The sequence below is a fragment of the Hydra vulgaris genome, chromosome 08 (assembly GCF_038396675.1).
Source record: "Hydra vulgaris chromosome 08, alternate assembly HydraT2T_AEP".
Classification (NCBI taxonomy): domain Eukaryota; kingdom Metazoa; phylum Cnidaria; class Hydrozoa; order Anthoathecata; family Hydridae; genus Hydra; species Hydra vulgaris.
The window spans coordinates 15,484,518-15,502,339 of NC_088927.1; the positions used below are offsets into that span (position 1 = coordinate 15,484,518).

The 17,822-nt window shown below is 26.2% G+C and overlaps 1 protein-coding gene across 3 annotated transcripts in view; it reads left to right on the top strand.

Annotated features, from left to right (window-relative positions):
• The window catches only part of LOC100213238 (sorting nexin-29), a 46,711-nt gene extending 34,184 nt beyond the window's left edge, over nt 1-12,527 (top strand). For 2 of the 3 annotated variants that reach the window (XM_065803165.1, XM_065803167.1), the window contains 10 exons: nt 77-113; nt 266-290; nt 618-681; nt 1,683-1,906; nt 2,007-2,080; nt 2,728-2,985; nt 5,290-5,364; nt 5,480-5,548; nt 10,291-10,424; nt 12,488-12,527. In XM_065803165.1, the coding sequence (XP_065659237.1) occupies nt 77-113; nt 266-290; nt 618-681; nt 1,683-1,906; nt 2,007-2,080; nt 2,728-2,985; nt 5,290-5,364; nt 5,480-5,548; nt 10,291-10,424; nt 12,488-12,524 (997 nt within the window). In that variant the 3' untranslated portion in view covers nt 12,525-12,527. The remainder of the gene's footprint in view (nt 1-76; nt 114-265; nt 291-617; nt 682-1,682; nt 1,907-2,006; nt 2,081-2,727; nt 2,986-5,289; nt 5,365-5,479; nt 5,549-10,290; nt 10,425-12,487) is intronic. The other variant, XM_065803166.1, reaches the window with a different exon arrangement.
• Nucleotides 12,528-17,822: the final 5,295 nt, after the last annotated feature.

The window sequence follows — 17,822 nt, forward strand, 5'->3', positions numbered from 1 at the left end:
TCATTTAGCCTTCCCTGAAACCTAGTGCTTTTATTAATGCCAGGTTTTATTTTAATTTGCTTTGTGTGTTTTTTAGTAGTTTTGGAGAATTATTGACCGAGGAATTTCCACAGGTGTTTTTATTAAATGATTATATTGCTTATAGAATCAGATACCTATTTTTATATTATTATATTGTTTTATTAGTACCTGGTATTAGTATTGATTATTGTTTTAATTTTTTTTTTTATTAGTAATTTTTTTTACAATGTTTATTTTTTTTTAGGATGTCCCAGAAAGTCTGTCAATTGGTTGGTTTAATATTTTGAAATTTATAATAAATAGTTTTAATTTTAAAGAATAAAAACTATAAAAAAAACAACACTTATTTATCAACATTTTCATTAATATATTTAGTTGCTAATAATGTGTTATAGTTATTTATTTTGTTTATTTTTCCTTAAAGTTAAAAGTTGATTTATATTAAGTTTATTTCTTCACTTAAATTTCTCATTACATTAATTTACAACTCATCAACATTATTATTTATACTTTTTTATCCACATCATTATTCATACTTCTTTATGACTTTATTTACTTATTATTTATTATTCATACTTCTTTATGACTTTATTTAGATGATTTAAAGCAAGCAATTTTGGCCACAGTAAAAAAAAAAGACGAAGTTGAACAAAAAAATTTGTAATTTTAAATTTATTTTTATTTTGTTACAGAATTTTTTTTTACATTATTAACTAATTTATTTAATTGGTTACATAATTTACATTATAATTTACACCTTTTTTATTATTCATTATATCATTTATATTATTGCTTCATTTATATCATTAATTACATCATTTACATTATTAATTACATCATTTATATCATTAATTACAACATTTGCATTATTAATTGCATCATTAATACCATTACATCATTAACATTTTTAATTACATCATTTATATTATTAGTTACATCATTTATATCATTAATCACATCATTAGCATTATTAGTTGTGTCATTTACATTATAAATTATGTCATAAGCATCATTAGTAGTATCTTTTGCAGATTAGGGGACCTCAGAATGTTAGGGTTTTTTTAAGATCCTGTTAAATTCAAAATATTATATATATATATATATATATATATATATATATATATATATATATTTATATATATATATATATATATATATATATATATACAGTCGCGAGCAGTGAATTATACACAGCAGTAATTTAATTTTTTCAAAAGAACAACTCTCTTGGGAACAAACAGCTATTATTATTGCAAGAAATCGATGTAAAAAGGTGCTGTTAAATGCTAAACTCCATTATTCTCAGTTCACTAAATCTGGTATCTTATCTCAGAAGTTAGACTCTATTGACTTTTGGAAAATCTTTAACAGCGTTGTTAACAAAAGGTAGGTCTACCATTCCATCTCTCATTCATGGGACTGATATTATTACCTCCCCAAGAATAAGGTAGAACTATTTGGAAGAACTTTTCTTCTAATTCCACTCTCAAATTTTATGGCCATTCTCTTCCTTCCATTCCAATTAAACAGGTTAACCCATTATTAGACATTCAAATCACTCCAGCTGTGTTTGTTAATATTGTATTAAATATATATTTAAAAAAATAATAAAATTATAAAAATAGTAGGAACTTTTAATACAATAATTTTTTAATTTTTAGAGACTTACAAAAAGCTTTGGATGAGGAACGAAACTTAAACAGATGTTTAAAAAATGATCTTGAGTGTGCTACTATTAAGGTTAGAGAAAAAGAAGATACTATAGAAAAGAAGCTCACAGAAACATTGCAGGAAAATGAAATTTTAAAAAATCAGTTAAAAAAGTATGTAACTGCTGTAAAGATGCTGAAAAAAGAAAATGGATTTACAATTGATTTTATTGATGGTAAACTTGAATTTTACTTGCAAAGTTAAAAATTTAAATTCTTTTTTTTTAATTAAAAATCTTTATAAAAATTTTTAATTGTAGTTTCAAATAATACTAGGTTACGAGTTTGTGGATGTTCCAGCAAATAATAAAACCGATACATATGACACTTATGAAGAAAAGTTGTCTCAGGTTAAAATTTTTTTAGTTTTATCTTTTTATTCATTTGCTTCTGGACCTCAAGTGGGAATTCTGAAAAATGGGCTCCATGGTTTAGAGTCAAATAATGATAATAAGATATTAAAATACATGTAACTTACTTACAAAAAAAACATATTGCTGATTTATAAATATAACTTTTTTTAATTTATTGTCTGGAAGGTTAGTTATTAACTGATGCGTTAGTTATTTATTGACTGATGCGTTAGTTGTTTATTGGCTAACAGATTAGTTATTTATTGAATGATTGGTTAGTTATTTATTGACTGGGACACGGGTTGACGGATTCTTAGGTATTATAATTATTTTTTTTCATAACATATATTTTATGAAAAAAAGTATTTTTAAAATATAATTAAAATATAAAAAGTATTATCAAAATATAAAAATCTACAATAAAACTTAAATTTTTCTCAAATATTTTTCTAAAATGTTTGTTACTTTTAAAATACCTATTTAACTTTTTTGGATTATACTTTGAATATTGTTGGAGCTGTCAAATTTAGATACCTGATATAACACAAATGTATTTATAATTAGACATGAAAAGCAAAAATATATTTTTGAAAAAGTACATGAAATATTTATTTGTTTTCATTATATTGTTAGTTTTTTCATAGATGGCTGAGTTGCATGGAGAATTAATGGAATTCCAAGAACATTTGCAAAAACAGTTGATAAGCCAAGACAATCAAATTTCTCGCATGAAACAGGAACTTGTATCTCTGAGAGGTCCTCTACCAATTGATCTTTTACCATCATCTACATCAGCTTACCTTTTTATAAAAAATTATTTTACTCCAAACCGTTTGGTTAGTATTTTGGTTCCCTCTGTTTTTCTAAAAAGAAAAGGGACTGAGTCTCATTATCTATATCAGGTGTGTGCTTAATATATGTTATGATTTATGTTTGCATATATAATTTTTTGGAATATTTTTTTATATTTATGATTTTTAATAATATCTTTACCAATTGCTAATTTTATTTCTGCATAACCTAAATTTAGTAAATAATGGATTTTTGATATTGATGTTTTTTGATCTAGTAAAGTATATTTTTAGCAGAAATAGATTTAAGAATACCAGAAGTTAGCCATGAATACCCTTAAGAGTATCAGAAGTTACATATGGTTTATATTGAAGTTTGATTTGATTTTATGTTGATTTTTTGTCGGAAGCACATCGGTCTAATACTTTTTCAAATAATTATAGGAAAAAATTTATAGATTCATTTATGCTATCATCTTATTTTATGTGAAGTTCCCAGGTATATAAGTTTAGGTAGGTATCATAAATTTCTTGGATAAAAGAATCAGTATCAAAATTGAAATTAAGTAGTGCACCACTTTTTTATGACTTTGCTGAACAATGCTCAATGTTAAATCCTTGTATGGTAATGTCAGTTATCCTCTGCGTATAAATTAAACTCGGAAACTCTTATCACCATGGGAGGAGTATTAGTGGTACTAATAAAATTGGAGAGATCATTGTACAAAATGGTAAAGAAGAAAAATTAAGAAAAGTAAATTTCTGTACAAGGATTATTAGATTTATTTAGTTCATTAACTTCAAGATATTTGAACTTAGTTTTTTAATTAAACACAATGTTCATGTTTCTGAATAAATTTTGAGGCAATCAATTTAATCTTCGAAACTGCAAATAATTTGCAAATCAATGATTTTTGTGACGTAATACGCAATTCATATCAAATAAATAAAATGTATGGGGAAATACAAATTAAATTTTTGTTAACTTAATTAACTTTTTTTGGTCAAATTTTTCCATTTCCTTGTATTGTCATCGAAAATGATTAAGTGTGCAAAATTTGAGCAAAATTGGTTGAGAAAAAAGCTTTCAAAAATTGATTTCAAATTTTGAGGCACACAAACATATATATATAGAAAGTAACCTTATATAAAGCATGGAAAAAGAGCAATAGTCGCATTAGATGAACTATTGATGAAGAGCAACAGTCGCATTATATGAACTATTGATGAAGAGCAACAGTCGCATTGGATAAACTATTGATAAAGAGCAACAGTCGCATTGGATGAACTATTGATGAAGAGCAACAGTCGCATTAGATAAACTATTGATGAAGAGCAACAGTCGCATTGGATAAACTATTGATAAAGAGCAACAGTCGCATTGGATGAACTATTGATGAAGAGCAACAGTCGCATTAGATGAACTATTGATGAAGAGCAACAGTTGCAATGGATGGCTCTATGATTATCATTATTTTTTGTAGCAAAAATTGCAACGTTGATAAATTTTCATGATTTTACTTGTAATGGATTTTTAAACCTTAGGTTTATATATAATATGAATATAGAAAATACAAAAAATGAAGTTGTCAAACAATAAACAAAAAACGAATAAATCAGCATCCATTAATAGTAAACGAAATAGTAAGTTAAGCATTTTTATATTAGCTGAATTATAAGTAAAAAGTACAGGTAAAAATGCAGTTTATATTATAAACTTATAACAAAATAAAAAACAATAGATAAAGTTAAAATAATATAAATCAGTAATAAATAAATGTGCAAGAATATATTATAGTTATAAAAGTATAATAATAATAATCAAAAACAGAAAATAATAAAACTTCTTGAATAGATAGTCTAATGATAAACAATATATTAATTAAATACAATAATACATTAATTGAATACACTATATATTATAAATAAAATAATAAGAGATGGTACAACTGAAATATGAATCCAAAAAAATCTTATGTATCTAACTAGAACTAAAATCAATATAGTTAATGATAAATAATTTAAAATATAATGTGAAAAAGTAAATATTAAAGTTAGTTAATTAAATAATAGACACAATAAATAATGATTACAAATTAAAATGTTAACAACTACAACAACCAATCTTCTTCTTTTTGTGTTGCTATTTTTCTTTCTTTTTTTACTTTTTTCACTTTTTTTACTTTTTTCTTCTTTTTTTTGTAAAATATCTTAAAAATGTAATGAAAAAGATGGTCGCAATTATAAATTTAATTTGACAACCCATCTGAAATAACATTAGTTAATTTTTGCATTTTAAATATGAATGCTTCTAAATTTTAGTCTTTCTTTCTTTTAACTGTTCCAGAAATGCGTAATTCATTGTATAGCTTTTATTTGGTATTGTACAGTTTTCATTTTTTCTGCATTTTGTAGGTATATACTCGTATTGGGGACGAAGAATGGAATGTCTATAGAAGATATTCACAATTTAATAAACTTCGAGCACATGTAATTTTTTCATATTAAATTATGTTTTGAATACTCCACATTTTATTATTCCTTTTTCAATTTTTAATTTTCATAAATTTTTAGGTATCAAAATTTAATTTTCATAAATTTTTAGGTATCAAAAATGAATCTAAAAGCATTAGAGAAATTTGACTTTCCAAAAAAAAATGTTTTTGGGAAAAAGGTTTATTTTTGTATTATATTCTATAATTATGTTGTAAAAAAATACTTGCCTACTCTTGATTGGTAGTTAAAATTTGAATATGGTTTTATTGTATTTTTTGTTTGTATTATAATAAATATAAAATAAATATTACTATTATATAAATATTAAAATGTATAAAAAGAAGATAAATATAATTAGTAATCCTGGAGGTCTTTTCCAATACCGGGATTGGCAAGAAATTATGTTAATTTAACGCCAGGGGTAAGGAAATAAATTATGTTTTATATGTTTTGAAATGTGACTTCAGGAAGCCTTCCTAAGTTTCATGGCCTAAGCAGTTATGAATTTTTGTATTCAATACTTGAACTAAGTCTCATCTTTAATACAGGTACTGCAGGAGGCAACTTATCAGTTTGGCTTTCATGCATACAAACCATTAAAACTGTACGCATTGCTTGTGTTATTGTCAATATCTTTTAATTTAGCAAACATAAAATTAATGTTGGCTGTACACAGGTTAGAATCCTGAACAGTTGTATGCTGTGGGCAAAGCATAATTGTTGTTTAGCAACCATCAGCTATCCAACTTTTTTCATAACACTAGCTCCGTCTGTCTTTTTTTTCGGCCACAATGTCAATATGTAAATCAAAACTATGCACAGAGGGCCAGTGAGTGGGCTAAAGTCAAAAAACTTATGTCTGATTTTTTTCATTAAACTGGCTTTAATCATCATTGATGTGTTAAGTATCAATGTTTAGTACATGAATTTCATTGTTAAAGTTGGACAATACAGAAATTTTTTAAAAGAAAAACTTGGTATAAAATCTTATTTACAATGGTAATAATGTAACAATACATTAAATATTGTGCATTAAAAATTATTTTATTGTAATAATAATTTAATAATAATAATAGAATTTTTCAGAAAATTAGCACATTTTTGTATATTTTCAGAAAGTTGGCAATTTTTGTATATTAAATATTTTAAATATTTTTAGATTAGACTATTGTAATCTTGTTTGCTTTTTTAAAAGCAAAACAAAATTATTTCAACTTGAACAATTATAAACCTTTCTGAATTATATTGATAAATTCTTATTATTTTTTTTGCTTTAAACTTTTTTACTTCGAAAATTATCTTTGAATACAATAAGCAATGGACTGCAACTGCAAAATTTAATGATAAATCCATGCAGAAACATTTAGTCTTGCTTTGTTACTTAATTCTTATAAAACAAAATGTTTGTTTATTCAATACAGAAAACACACTTAACTTAACTCTTGGCAGACCAGGTAAACTATTTGAGGAATCATCAGATAAATTTAAGAAGCAAAAAGTTGCAGAACCTGAATTAGCAAACTCTTTAAATGAGCTGTTATAAGCTAGTAGTTTCAAATTTTATAATAAGATGGAAAAAGAAGAGATGTTAAGGTAATTAAAAATTTGTCAAAAATTCAAATATATAAACATCCTCAAAATACTCTCAATAAAGTCTTAGCATTAATGTTAAATATTATTATGAGCATATTTGATAATCAGCCTTTAAGAAACAACGCCATAAGAAAAAGCTACAATTTATATCCATCTCATAATAATGTATGCAAAGCAATAGAACTCTGTCTTTCAAAACTTATGAACTGTCACTGACTATGTTGCAGAAGTCAACATGCAAGCATTGATCACACAGTACTGAGTTTTATCAAATGTCAAAGCGAAATTGTTGAGTCATTAAAAATCTTCAAAGAGTGACACTAAGGTTAAAAGTTAGCACCAGCAATTTTTAGTATTAAGTTGCTTCCAGCTGGAGTAGATAGTTTATAAGAAAATAAGAGTTAAGGGGTTGTCCATAAAGTACTTACGCTTTTATTTTGACCCTACACTCTCTACCTCCTGCATCCATTTCTCTAAAAGTACCTATGGTTTTAACCTACCTAGATATGATTTTATCATATTTTTTTGAATTTAGTAACTTCTTACTTTTATAATTGACCCCCTGCCCCCCATCTCATATATGTCACTTGCAGTATCTCTCTCGCACATCTGAGGGTATGTAATTTATGGACAATCCCTAACTCAAAAACAATAAAATCTTAAACTAGTTGTTATCTAATTGGATAAATAAGTTTGAAAATTCAACACAAACAAACCGCTTTAAAGGCATTTTTCGTAGAATTACAAAGAAATGCATCATTAAAAATAAGTAAACTTTAATTAAAACTTTCTGTTACTATTTTTAAGTTTATTATTTTTTTCTGCATTAATCAAAGTTTTAAAGCTAAAATGTTAAATGTTTTTTTTTTAACTTTAACACAAAAATATCTAAAAAGTATTTTTGATAACTTTTGATAATCTAAAACCAAATAAGTTGCAACCATGGGTCTTATTTACATAAACATGTCTTAAAAGTTATAAAAATTAAAAAATAAATTATTTACCTTTCATTATACATAAAAATACGCATGAAAATGTTTTACACCAACACTCATATTAAAAATTCATGAAGTATAATTCACTTTAGTTTAAGTTTCATAATTAACTGAAAGTAAAAAATTAAAATAAGAAAGAATTGAAACGACTTGCAACTTTCAAATTTTGCACATTATAGTTTTTTTCTCTAATTAAAGTACACCCGCTTGGAGCAATTAATTTTTCTAAAAAAAGTTAAAAATTGCTGGTGCCTACTAATCAAAGGCTTTGTACTCAAAAAGAGAGAAAGAAAACAAAAACAAAGCAGATGAAACTAGTTTATTCCCCACTTGCTTTTGGTACTTGCCTATGCAGTTATCTGGGTATACTAATGGTGAAAAGAAGATTATTTAGTCTAACCCTTATCCATCATTCATCTTATTTTGCAGACCTACAAGGTTCTCCAATCAAAAGCCTTAGGTATATTAAAAGAAGAACTCTTTATCGACTATTGAAAAATTGTTTACTACATATTATAAAAATTTTACAGCACAAAATTAAAATCACAATAGTGGGTGGGAAAAGTTGCTACAGCACTATCCACAGCAACAAAATCATCACAATGGTACTAAGTGGTTGCAATCTAAAAAATATTAATGACATAAACACAGTGAAAAATCTTCCAATAACTAAAACTGGGCTCAACTATGGGCTTTCATAGTTAAGCCCAGTTTTACACTCTATGGTTGGATCAAAACAACAGAATACCTTTTCAAAATAAGCTATAAGTTAGCAATAAAGAAGTGGACTACGCGGAAACCTTTAGAAAAAATTATTCAAGATAGAAAAACATTAATTCAACAAAAATTTTGTAATGAAGTTGGGCTTATAATTGATACACTTAGGTCTGGTGATTCAAGATCTTCAAACAATGATGATACTGGTCAAAGGTTTTTTCAAAACATAGAGAAGACTGCTGAATGAAAACTGCTGAATGAAGGAAATGCTGAAATTCTTTAACTGAATGCCATCATTGTTAAGATGTTGCATAAATTTTTACTTATTATATTTATGATATTAAAAGTTTCTTTTTCACATTTAACTTTAAAGTTTATTTAACTTTAAAGTTAAATGTGTAGTTGTTTTGAAATATGGCTTCCAGAGCCAACAATTTTAAAAATAAATGTTATCAATCAACTTATTATCATTAATTTTATTTATACAGAAATAATTAATTTATACAGAAAAAATTGTTTACAAACCATTATATAATAATAAAACTCTTTCTCCAAAATCCGTTTTTTTGTGCGTCAACATGATGAGTTATACCTAATCTTTTTTTTGGTGTACTGCTGTATACTACCGCATAATTATGAGTTGTGTTAACTGATGTTGGTAGATTTGTGAATCCCATGGCAGTTAGAGCAGCATGTAAGTCTGTTGAAGAACAAATCACATTAAATGGAAACCTGTCAGACATAGTCAGGTGAGCAAGTGTAGAATGAAATGTTTTATCTTCCCTTTCCAAAATCAAAAAGTAATATGTTAGTGATTTAGATTTCTTTTTTGGTGGTTTATCTAAATGTTGATTTATTTTTCTCGAGTAATATTAGGTTGGGCTGGACTTTTTGCACAAACAGCATGTGTATATGAAGAACTTTTGTTGAACCACCATCTGTAGTATAACTAATTAGAAATTATTTTATTGCTACGCATAATTTGTTGTTGTTTTTATATATTTTATCATTATGCTTTGTTTTGTTAGACCTTATAGGGAATCCTGAGATTGTCTAATATCAATCCTGGGATTCCCTAGGTAAGTTAAGGTTTTAAGAGTATAAATAAGTCAGAATTCCGGGATTGCAATCGCTAAATATATTTTAATCAGTTTTTTTATTTATTATAAAAATCTACCACACCTGTATAGATATGATGAAAAAACAGTTTGCTTATTTTTTGGGTAACTTAAGATAAGTAATACCTTCTGAGGTCTAATTGACTTGTGTGTTGTAATTATTATTACTTTTGTTACTCAAGTAAATCTCAACATAAAGTTACTCATCTATTTGAACAAGTAATAAATTGATTTTATTAGTAACTTATGCAAAGTTCAATTTGTGCAAAGTTTTTTTAACTTGTGACAAGTATTGTTATCTTATTAAAATATATTATTTACAGTGTTCATTTATTCAATTGTTTTTGTTATAAGTTTTAAAAATGTCTTTTTATCATTATATCTTTTCTTTACTAATGATAATTATCTTTAATTTTACGATGAGTTAATTAGATAGATTGATGTTTCTGTGATAGTTGTTAATTTTTGAAATTTATAAACAAATATTTAAATTGCAGGATACAAAATTCCTAGAAGAGCGTCGTCTACGCTTGCAAGAGTACTTGAGGACTGTTATTAATGCATGTATATCAGCACATCTTTCTATTGACAATTCAAAACAAGATTTGATTTATCACATACCTTTTTTTGGGTAGGCTTTTTTCTTTATCAAATTCTTTTTTCTTTTAATAAATAAAAAAGATGTTACCTTATTATTAAGAACATGATTTTATCAATTTTTATTAATAAAATATAATAAGATATAATAATTTTTTAATTTAAGATTTCATTTTTGTATTGCCGCTGTACTTCGTAAAACAGAAATTGGTGTGTGCAGAGTGGGGAGGGGATTTGAGGGTGATGAATGGTTATGGCTGTAAATTTTTGTTAACAATTATATTGGTTTTAACAGAGATTGCTAAAGCCTTACTTTTGAAATTGCCAAAGCCTTTTGATTTGCTTTTTCTCTGCATTGAAGTAACCATTTTTTCGAATATCAGTATGTTCATACAGCTATCACTGTTTTTAAATATACTGATACTCAAAACAGGGTTAGCTTACAAATGAAAAAATTAGTCGCTTTCATACGCCTGTTTGAGTAATCAAGAAAGATAATCAAGAAAATCACTAGAAACTAAGTTACAAAATGAAATCAAATTACACGTAAGAAAATTAAGAAATAAGGTCAAGTTAGATATGCTAAACTATTTGTAGAGGAATTTAAAATAATTGAATGATGGAAATGATGGGAATGACCAAAAAAGATTTTAATTTTTTTATATTTTAATTTTTACCTTAAACTTTTATTATAATTTAGGAATTGAAGTTAAATTTTCTGAAACTTTTGTAAAAAAAATTTTCATGGTTGCAAATTAAATAATAAAACAAAAAATAGTAACTTTCTTTCAAACTTTAATAAAACAACAACTATAGATTAGGTTACCTAGGTAATCAGTTTATTTTGAGGTTTGTCTCTGAGAAAATATTTTACTTTTTACTGGTGTTTTTGTTTTTAAAAGTGTTTTTATTCGATCCAGATTTTTTTTTTTTTAAACCTTTTTTTTTTTAAATAATCTGTAAAAAAAATGAAAATGCAGTTACAATGATGTTTATATGTTATAATGCTATAGTGGTTAACGGTGTTATATGCAAAATAAAGCTTATCTAATTGAGAAATAATGAATATCCAATCATCTTTCGATTACACATTCATTTAAATTTTTTTTCCTGCTGTTTTTTCTACCTTTCTCTTCACTATGTTTTTTTATTTTTTCCACCTTTCTCTTTCTCTCTTTTCTTATTTTTTCCACCTTTCTCTTCTCTCTTTTCTTATTTTTCCACCTTTATCTGTTGTGTTTAAGCGTGAAGTCAGTAAAGGTGTAAACGAAAATTGAGTGAAATCAGTTATTTTGGTTGTTTAGGTTTTTGTAATAAAAAAAAAAATCATCTGATTACTAATCTTTTTCTTCTAAATTTCAATTATAAAAAATTTAATAAATGAGAAGCAGAAAGGTTCTCTGGAGAAGGATTTTATTCTAGTGTTAGTCTTTTATTGTGGTGTCTTGCAGAAGATCATTTGAAAAGAGATTTTTCTCGAATTCCTTTCAGGAAATAAGTGAGTATTCGGAGTTAAGAGAAATAAGTGAGTATCAGGAGTTAAGAGAAATAAGTGAGTATTAGGAGTTAAGAGAAGTAAGTGAGTATTCGGAGTTAAGAGAAATAAGTGAGTATCAGGAGTTAAGAGAAATAAGTGAGTATCAGGAGTTAAGAGAAATAAGTGAGTATCAGGAGTTAAGAGAAATGAGTGAGTATTAGGAGTTAAGAGAAATAAGTGAGTATCAGGAGTTAAGAAAAATAAGTGAGTATTAGGAGTTAAGAGAAATAAGTGAGTATCAGGAGTTAAGAAAAATAAGTGAGTATTAGGAGTTAAGAGAAATAAGTGAGTATCAGGAGTTAAGAAAAATAAGTGAGTATTAGGAGTTAAGAGAAATAAGTGAGTATCAGGAGTTAAGAAAAATAAGTGAGTATTAGGAGTTAAGAGAAATAAGTGAGTATCAGGAGTTAAGAAAAATAAGTGAGTATTAGGAGTTAAGAGAAATAAGTGAGTATCAGGAATTAAGAGAAATAAGTGAGTAGTCATATAAGTTAAATAAGTAGGAGTTAAGATTCTAGATATAATCTTTATAAAGTTAATTTTTGTTAATTTTGTTTCAGAGAAAATTTTTGTGACGATAACCAAAATAAACTTTAAAAAGTATTTCATTTTTTAATTGACTGGCGTTACGCAATCACGGCTAGGGTGTTACACAATCATGGCTACGACGTTACACAATCACAGCTACGAGATTCGGCTTGTGCCAATATTTGAACAAGAATCAATTGCGATTCAGCTTAAACAAGGACTTGTTTAAGCTGAAAAAATGGCAGGTAAGTAAGGATAAACAATAATCAAGTCTTTGGTAAATATTTATGAGTGAAGTTTAGCTTCGTTTTTCATCTTTGTATATTTCATCTTCTGTACATTTTGTTGTTTTCTTTTTTGTTTAATAAAATTTTGTTTTATAAATATTTTTTACTTTTCTAAAACGTATTTGTTAAAAAATAATATATATTTTATTTTTATAAAATTTATTATTTATTCTTTTTGAACTTTATGAAAATTATTTGAACTTTTTGAAAATTATTTTATCTAATTTATCTTTATTTTATCTAATTTATCTTCTTTTTATCTAAATATTTTTTTTGATCTAACTAAATTGTTTTTACTTTATTTTTAAAAAATGAAAATAAAATATATAACCTCTGGTTTTGTAAATCAATTGTTTAGATTTATTTTCAAAATATATTTGGATTTATAATATTTTATGCATTTATTAAATTAAACTTTTAATGTATGATGCAATTGATTATTTTTGAACATTTTTTTTTTCAACATATTTTTCAACACCATTTAGGCCTTAGATGAAGTAATTAAGGGTGGCTACTACGGCGTTAATTTTTATGTGCGCCATAATTAAAATATAAATAGCATATCTGTAAGCTCAAGATGTGCAAGACACATTTGAAAAGGGTCTATATGATAAGAGAAACAAAATGTGTTAAAAGAAGATTTTTCACGGACTTTTGGAAAGGTTTTTATGCGTTACTTATGAAAAACGAAAAAAAATAATGCAAGATAATTAGGTCATATTTTGGATGAACAAAAAAATAACTAACCAAAAAATTTAATTTATTGGGTATAACAAAATACATAAAATTATATATAAATATGTATGCATTTTTTTTAATACAAAAATAACATAAGAATATCAAAAACAATAAAAACTATCAAAAGTACTAAAAATACGTAATTTATTCATAAGTAAACATTTCAAAATTTATTCATCATCGCATAAAATGTTATTAGCGGCATTTTTGTGGCAATATCCATCAGAATGCCTTTTTTTAATACCAACTTGCAGCGTGGTTTTTGCATCTCTCATCGCAAATAGTTGGAAAAGAGGATTCGGTTTATGGTGACGGCTAAATTGACAATCTTGGAGTTTTATTTTGAGAGTTTAGTACGTATTGATTCTAATATTTTGTTATTGCCTTCTTACCCTGACCTATCAAAATTTCCCAAATCACGTTTCTTCTTATTCAATAAATCCGATTATTAGATCTTAACAAATGTCCCTTCCCCCAGCCATGTTTTTTCTTTTCACACACTCCTTGTACTAAGCACCTGACAGCACTTGAGCTTATTTTTTTGATGAAAATTCTCTGAAATTAACTAAAAGCATCAGCCCAAACCTTCAAAACGTTGCATTATACTGAATAGACAATTATCCTATAAATAAATCCCTTCTAGGACAATTGACTACGGAGCAAACTGTCCTACGTTGCTGGAGTAAACTGTCCTGCTATTTGGTAGATTATTTATTTTGAACTACTCAAGCAATGCATTTTAGCATTTGTTTAAACGATGGTTTAAAAACTTGCGCATTATTCTGTGAACATAAAAAAAGCTTTAACTCTTTTTATACTAAGCACTATAATAGTAAACATTGTAACATTTTGCGTTAAGGAACTAATTCAATTAAACCTGAAACTTTTTTTTAGTTTACAAAGCCAATTTTTACCGGTATTAAAGTTTCAAAAATTAAAAAATAAGTTAGCATCGACATATTTAGAAATTTAAATTTCATGCGTGAAAATTTTTTTGAATAGGTTGCATGCAATAAATGTAATACATATTCTGCACAGTCAACTCTGAATATATTTTGCATGTGTTTAAGGTGGTTCATAGGTTAAAAAACACTTACATAATCAAAATTTTGTTTTTTGTTTTTTCTTTTTTGAAATTTATTATAGATTCAGAAAATATATACCTTTAAACTAAATATTATGAAGTTGTACTAACAGTCAATATCTGTTCTCAATATCTTAATAGGTGAAGTTTTTAGCTTCTATAGCAACGCTTCTAACAACGTCAATTTCCTGTTTTTTTAGTTAACTATATTACATATTCAATACCTAATTTATTTTGCAACCCTTATTTTGATTTATTCAGAACCTAATTAACTTTTGTAACATATATAACTTATAATTGTTTTAAAATGTAATTTTTACAGAATTATTTTTTTCAATCTTGTACAAAACATAAAATTAAAGTTGAAAATTTGAAAATAATAGAGGGACTGTATCTGTTTACATAACATAAACATTTATATTGGTTGTTTTTTTGTCTAAAGTTAGAATGTTGGATATTTGGATTGTACTTTTTAGTCCGTGTGTAATAATATAAAAATGAATAACATCATCGAAGCTATGCTTTACCAAATTTTGGCAAGCTACGTTCCCAAGGCAACTTTAGACAGCACAATTTAAAAACTGAATATGCATCTAAAATACAAACTATGAAAAACTCAAATAAAAGTATTCTAGATGTGCGTATATCAGATTATGAAAGAGAAATAAATTAACTAAAAAATGAAAGCGCACAATTGAGAACACGAATGACACAAATTGAAACAAAACAAGCACAAACCAAAAAAACAGTAGCAAACCAGTTACATGGTCATCAATGGTAAAGAACAAGAAATTACACAATGTCCGAAGACTGAAACATTTTTTTAAAGAAGCTCAACAGCAGGCATAACTTTTATATATATTTAAATAATGACGAATTTTTTTAAAAAAACTGCAATATTGTTTTTTTTTTTGTACAAAAATTTTATTATGAAGTAAATTAATTTATTTTTAATACAAGTTAAGTTTTTTCTTTCAAAGTAAAAAGACATAACTAATGATCATTTCTTTTATAAGAATAAAATTTAGGAACAAAATTTAAATCTAATAGTAAATTATTAGAAATGATTCAGGATTACAAGACATCTTTATTGCATAATTGATTGATTATTGCAAATATTTCAAGGAATCAAAGATAAAATTAATTATATTTTTGAACGGTTGAATACATTGAATACTGAATATAAAGTTGATTTTTTTTTAGAAAATATAAAAAAAAAATAAAACTGGCTAACCCATATTTATAGTTTAAATATTTTAAAAGAAAAAAAAAAAGAAAATAACGTTTAAAAGAAGATTTCAATTTGCTTAATTTTTTATGAATCATTTTTTTTTTTTTTTTTTTTTTTTTTTTGTAGATATTTTAGGTGCTCCCAGAAGTCCTTACGGTCTTATCATAGAGCACCGCGGGAGAGCATTTAACAGGAAGTTCACGCCTCCTTCCGTACCATTGTCGCTTGTTGGGCTAGAGCTGGCGTCGAACCTAGGACCTCTGGGTTCTGAGCCAGAACTCTAACCACTGCGCCACGGCTGCTCTAATCATTGATTTTGGGTTGTAATATTTGGCCAATTCACTATCAATTCATAATTTAACGATTTTTTATTCATGGTGGTAAGTTATCAAGTAACGCTGATCAACACATATACTGTGGAAGTCTAAGTCAGAAAAACTTTTTTTTTATTAGTTCTAGTTTTTTGTTGCAAAGTTAAATACATTAATTAATTAATGTTTATAAAGGCATAACTTTGGTACTTTTTGAATTCTCTTTGACTTATAGAAATTTCAAGTTTGAAAATTTTTGAGTGGTTCAAACTGGAAGTAAAAAAGCTGTTAATTATTTCACTTCAAGCCAGAGCACAGTGGGGCAGAGTGTGCCAAAATACCAAAAAATCAATGTCGGCATAGCACGGTGTAAGTTTGTCATAATGGTGAACATATGTTCATCAGTTGAAATATCTAAATAAAAAAACATTAAATATTAATTTAAACGTAATTTTATGCCGTTATTTACACGTTAATTTGACATGTGTTCCAAAACGCTATTTTGCACTTTTTATTTATTAGGCCGGTGGCCAACATTAATTATCGCTTCATCCCGTTGGACACATCTAATAGCTGAAATTTCTATATTGAATCAAGCGTTTCTTAGTATTAACATTTTAAAAATGTAAACTTGCCCCTTTTTACTCTGCAGTTTTTTCACAATCTATCATTCTACTTTCCTTTATCGTGCTTTATCGTTTTCTAACGATTAGTCTATCGTTGATAATTAGTAATTTACGGAACAACTAAAGCGACCGAATGTTATTTAAAACTTTATAATAAATCTTTCCGTAAAATATCTCTGTGACGTTTGGTTAAAAATATAAACAAACAAAATGGCAGCTACATCGTTAAGCGACAATATTTGTTTAATTCGTTTTGATGTTTTACCGAATAAATGCATTAAAAAATGCAGTACTAAAGCTATAAAAAAAATATTTAGCACACAATAAAGGTGGTGCAAGCTTCGAAATAAAAATGGAGATGCGGCAAGATTTTCTTGTAGAACCATTAACGCTAAAACAGAAGAGGAATTCAACTCAATTGCAGATATTATTGAAATGGAAAGCTTTGCCATGGGTTATTTTTACCATTCAAAATGTTACGAACGTATTTGTAATGTTTTCAAACTTGAAAAAGCAGAAAATAATAAGCAGACAGAAAAAATTGACTGGGATGAACACCAACAAACTGAGCTAAAAGAATGTAGGAAAACTAATATAGATGATGAAATGCAACAATCGACATCTATAAATGCAAGCACTGACAAAGCACTGACTCAGCCAAAAAGAAAAAAATTTCGGTGTAGACAATTGGGTGAGAGTAATTATTTGTGGCCAGATATATGCATAATATGTCAAAAGAAACAAAAATGGAATAATAACAAGGTAAAATTGTACATTATTAACTAATTTTATTTAATAATCTATAGCTAATGCATACTTTATACCATAGTTTTTCTCAAAAATCTGTTTTTATTTTATTTTTTAATTTGTTTGATTTGGTTGACGTCAATGGTGCGAAAATAAGTATTATTAAAATTAAAAAAATAATTTTTTGTTTGTATTGCAAACAGTTTAACAGGAAAATTATATTTTACGATGTAACTAATTTTTTTTTTTTTAATTGCATTAGAGTAACTTTTTGATGATAACTGTTGAGAGGGTAATAACTGTTTAGAAATAATAATTTTCAATGCTGGTTTCAGGTATCTCT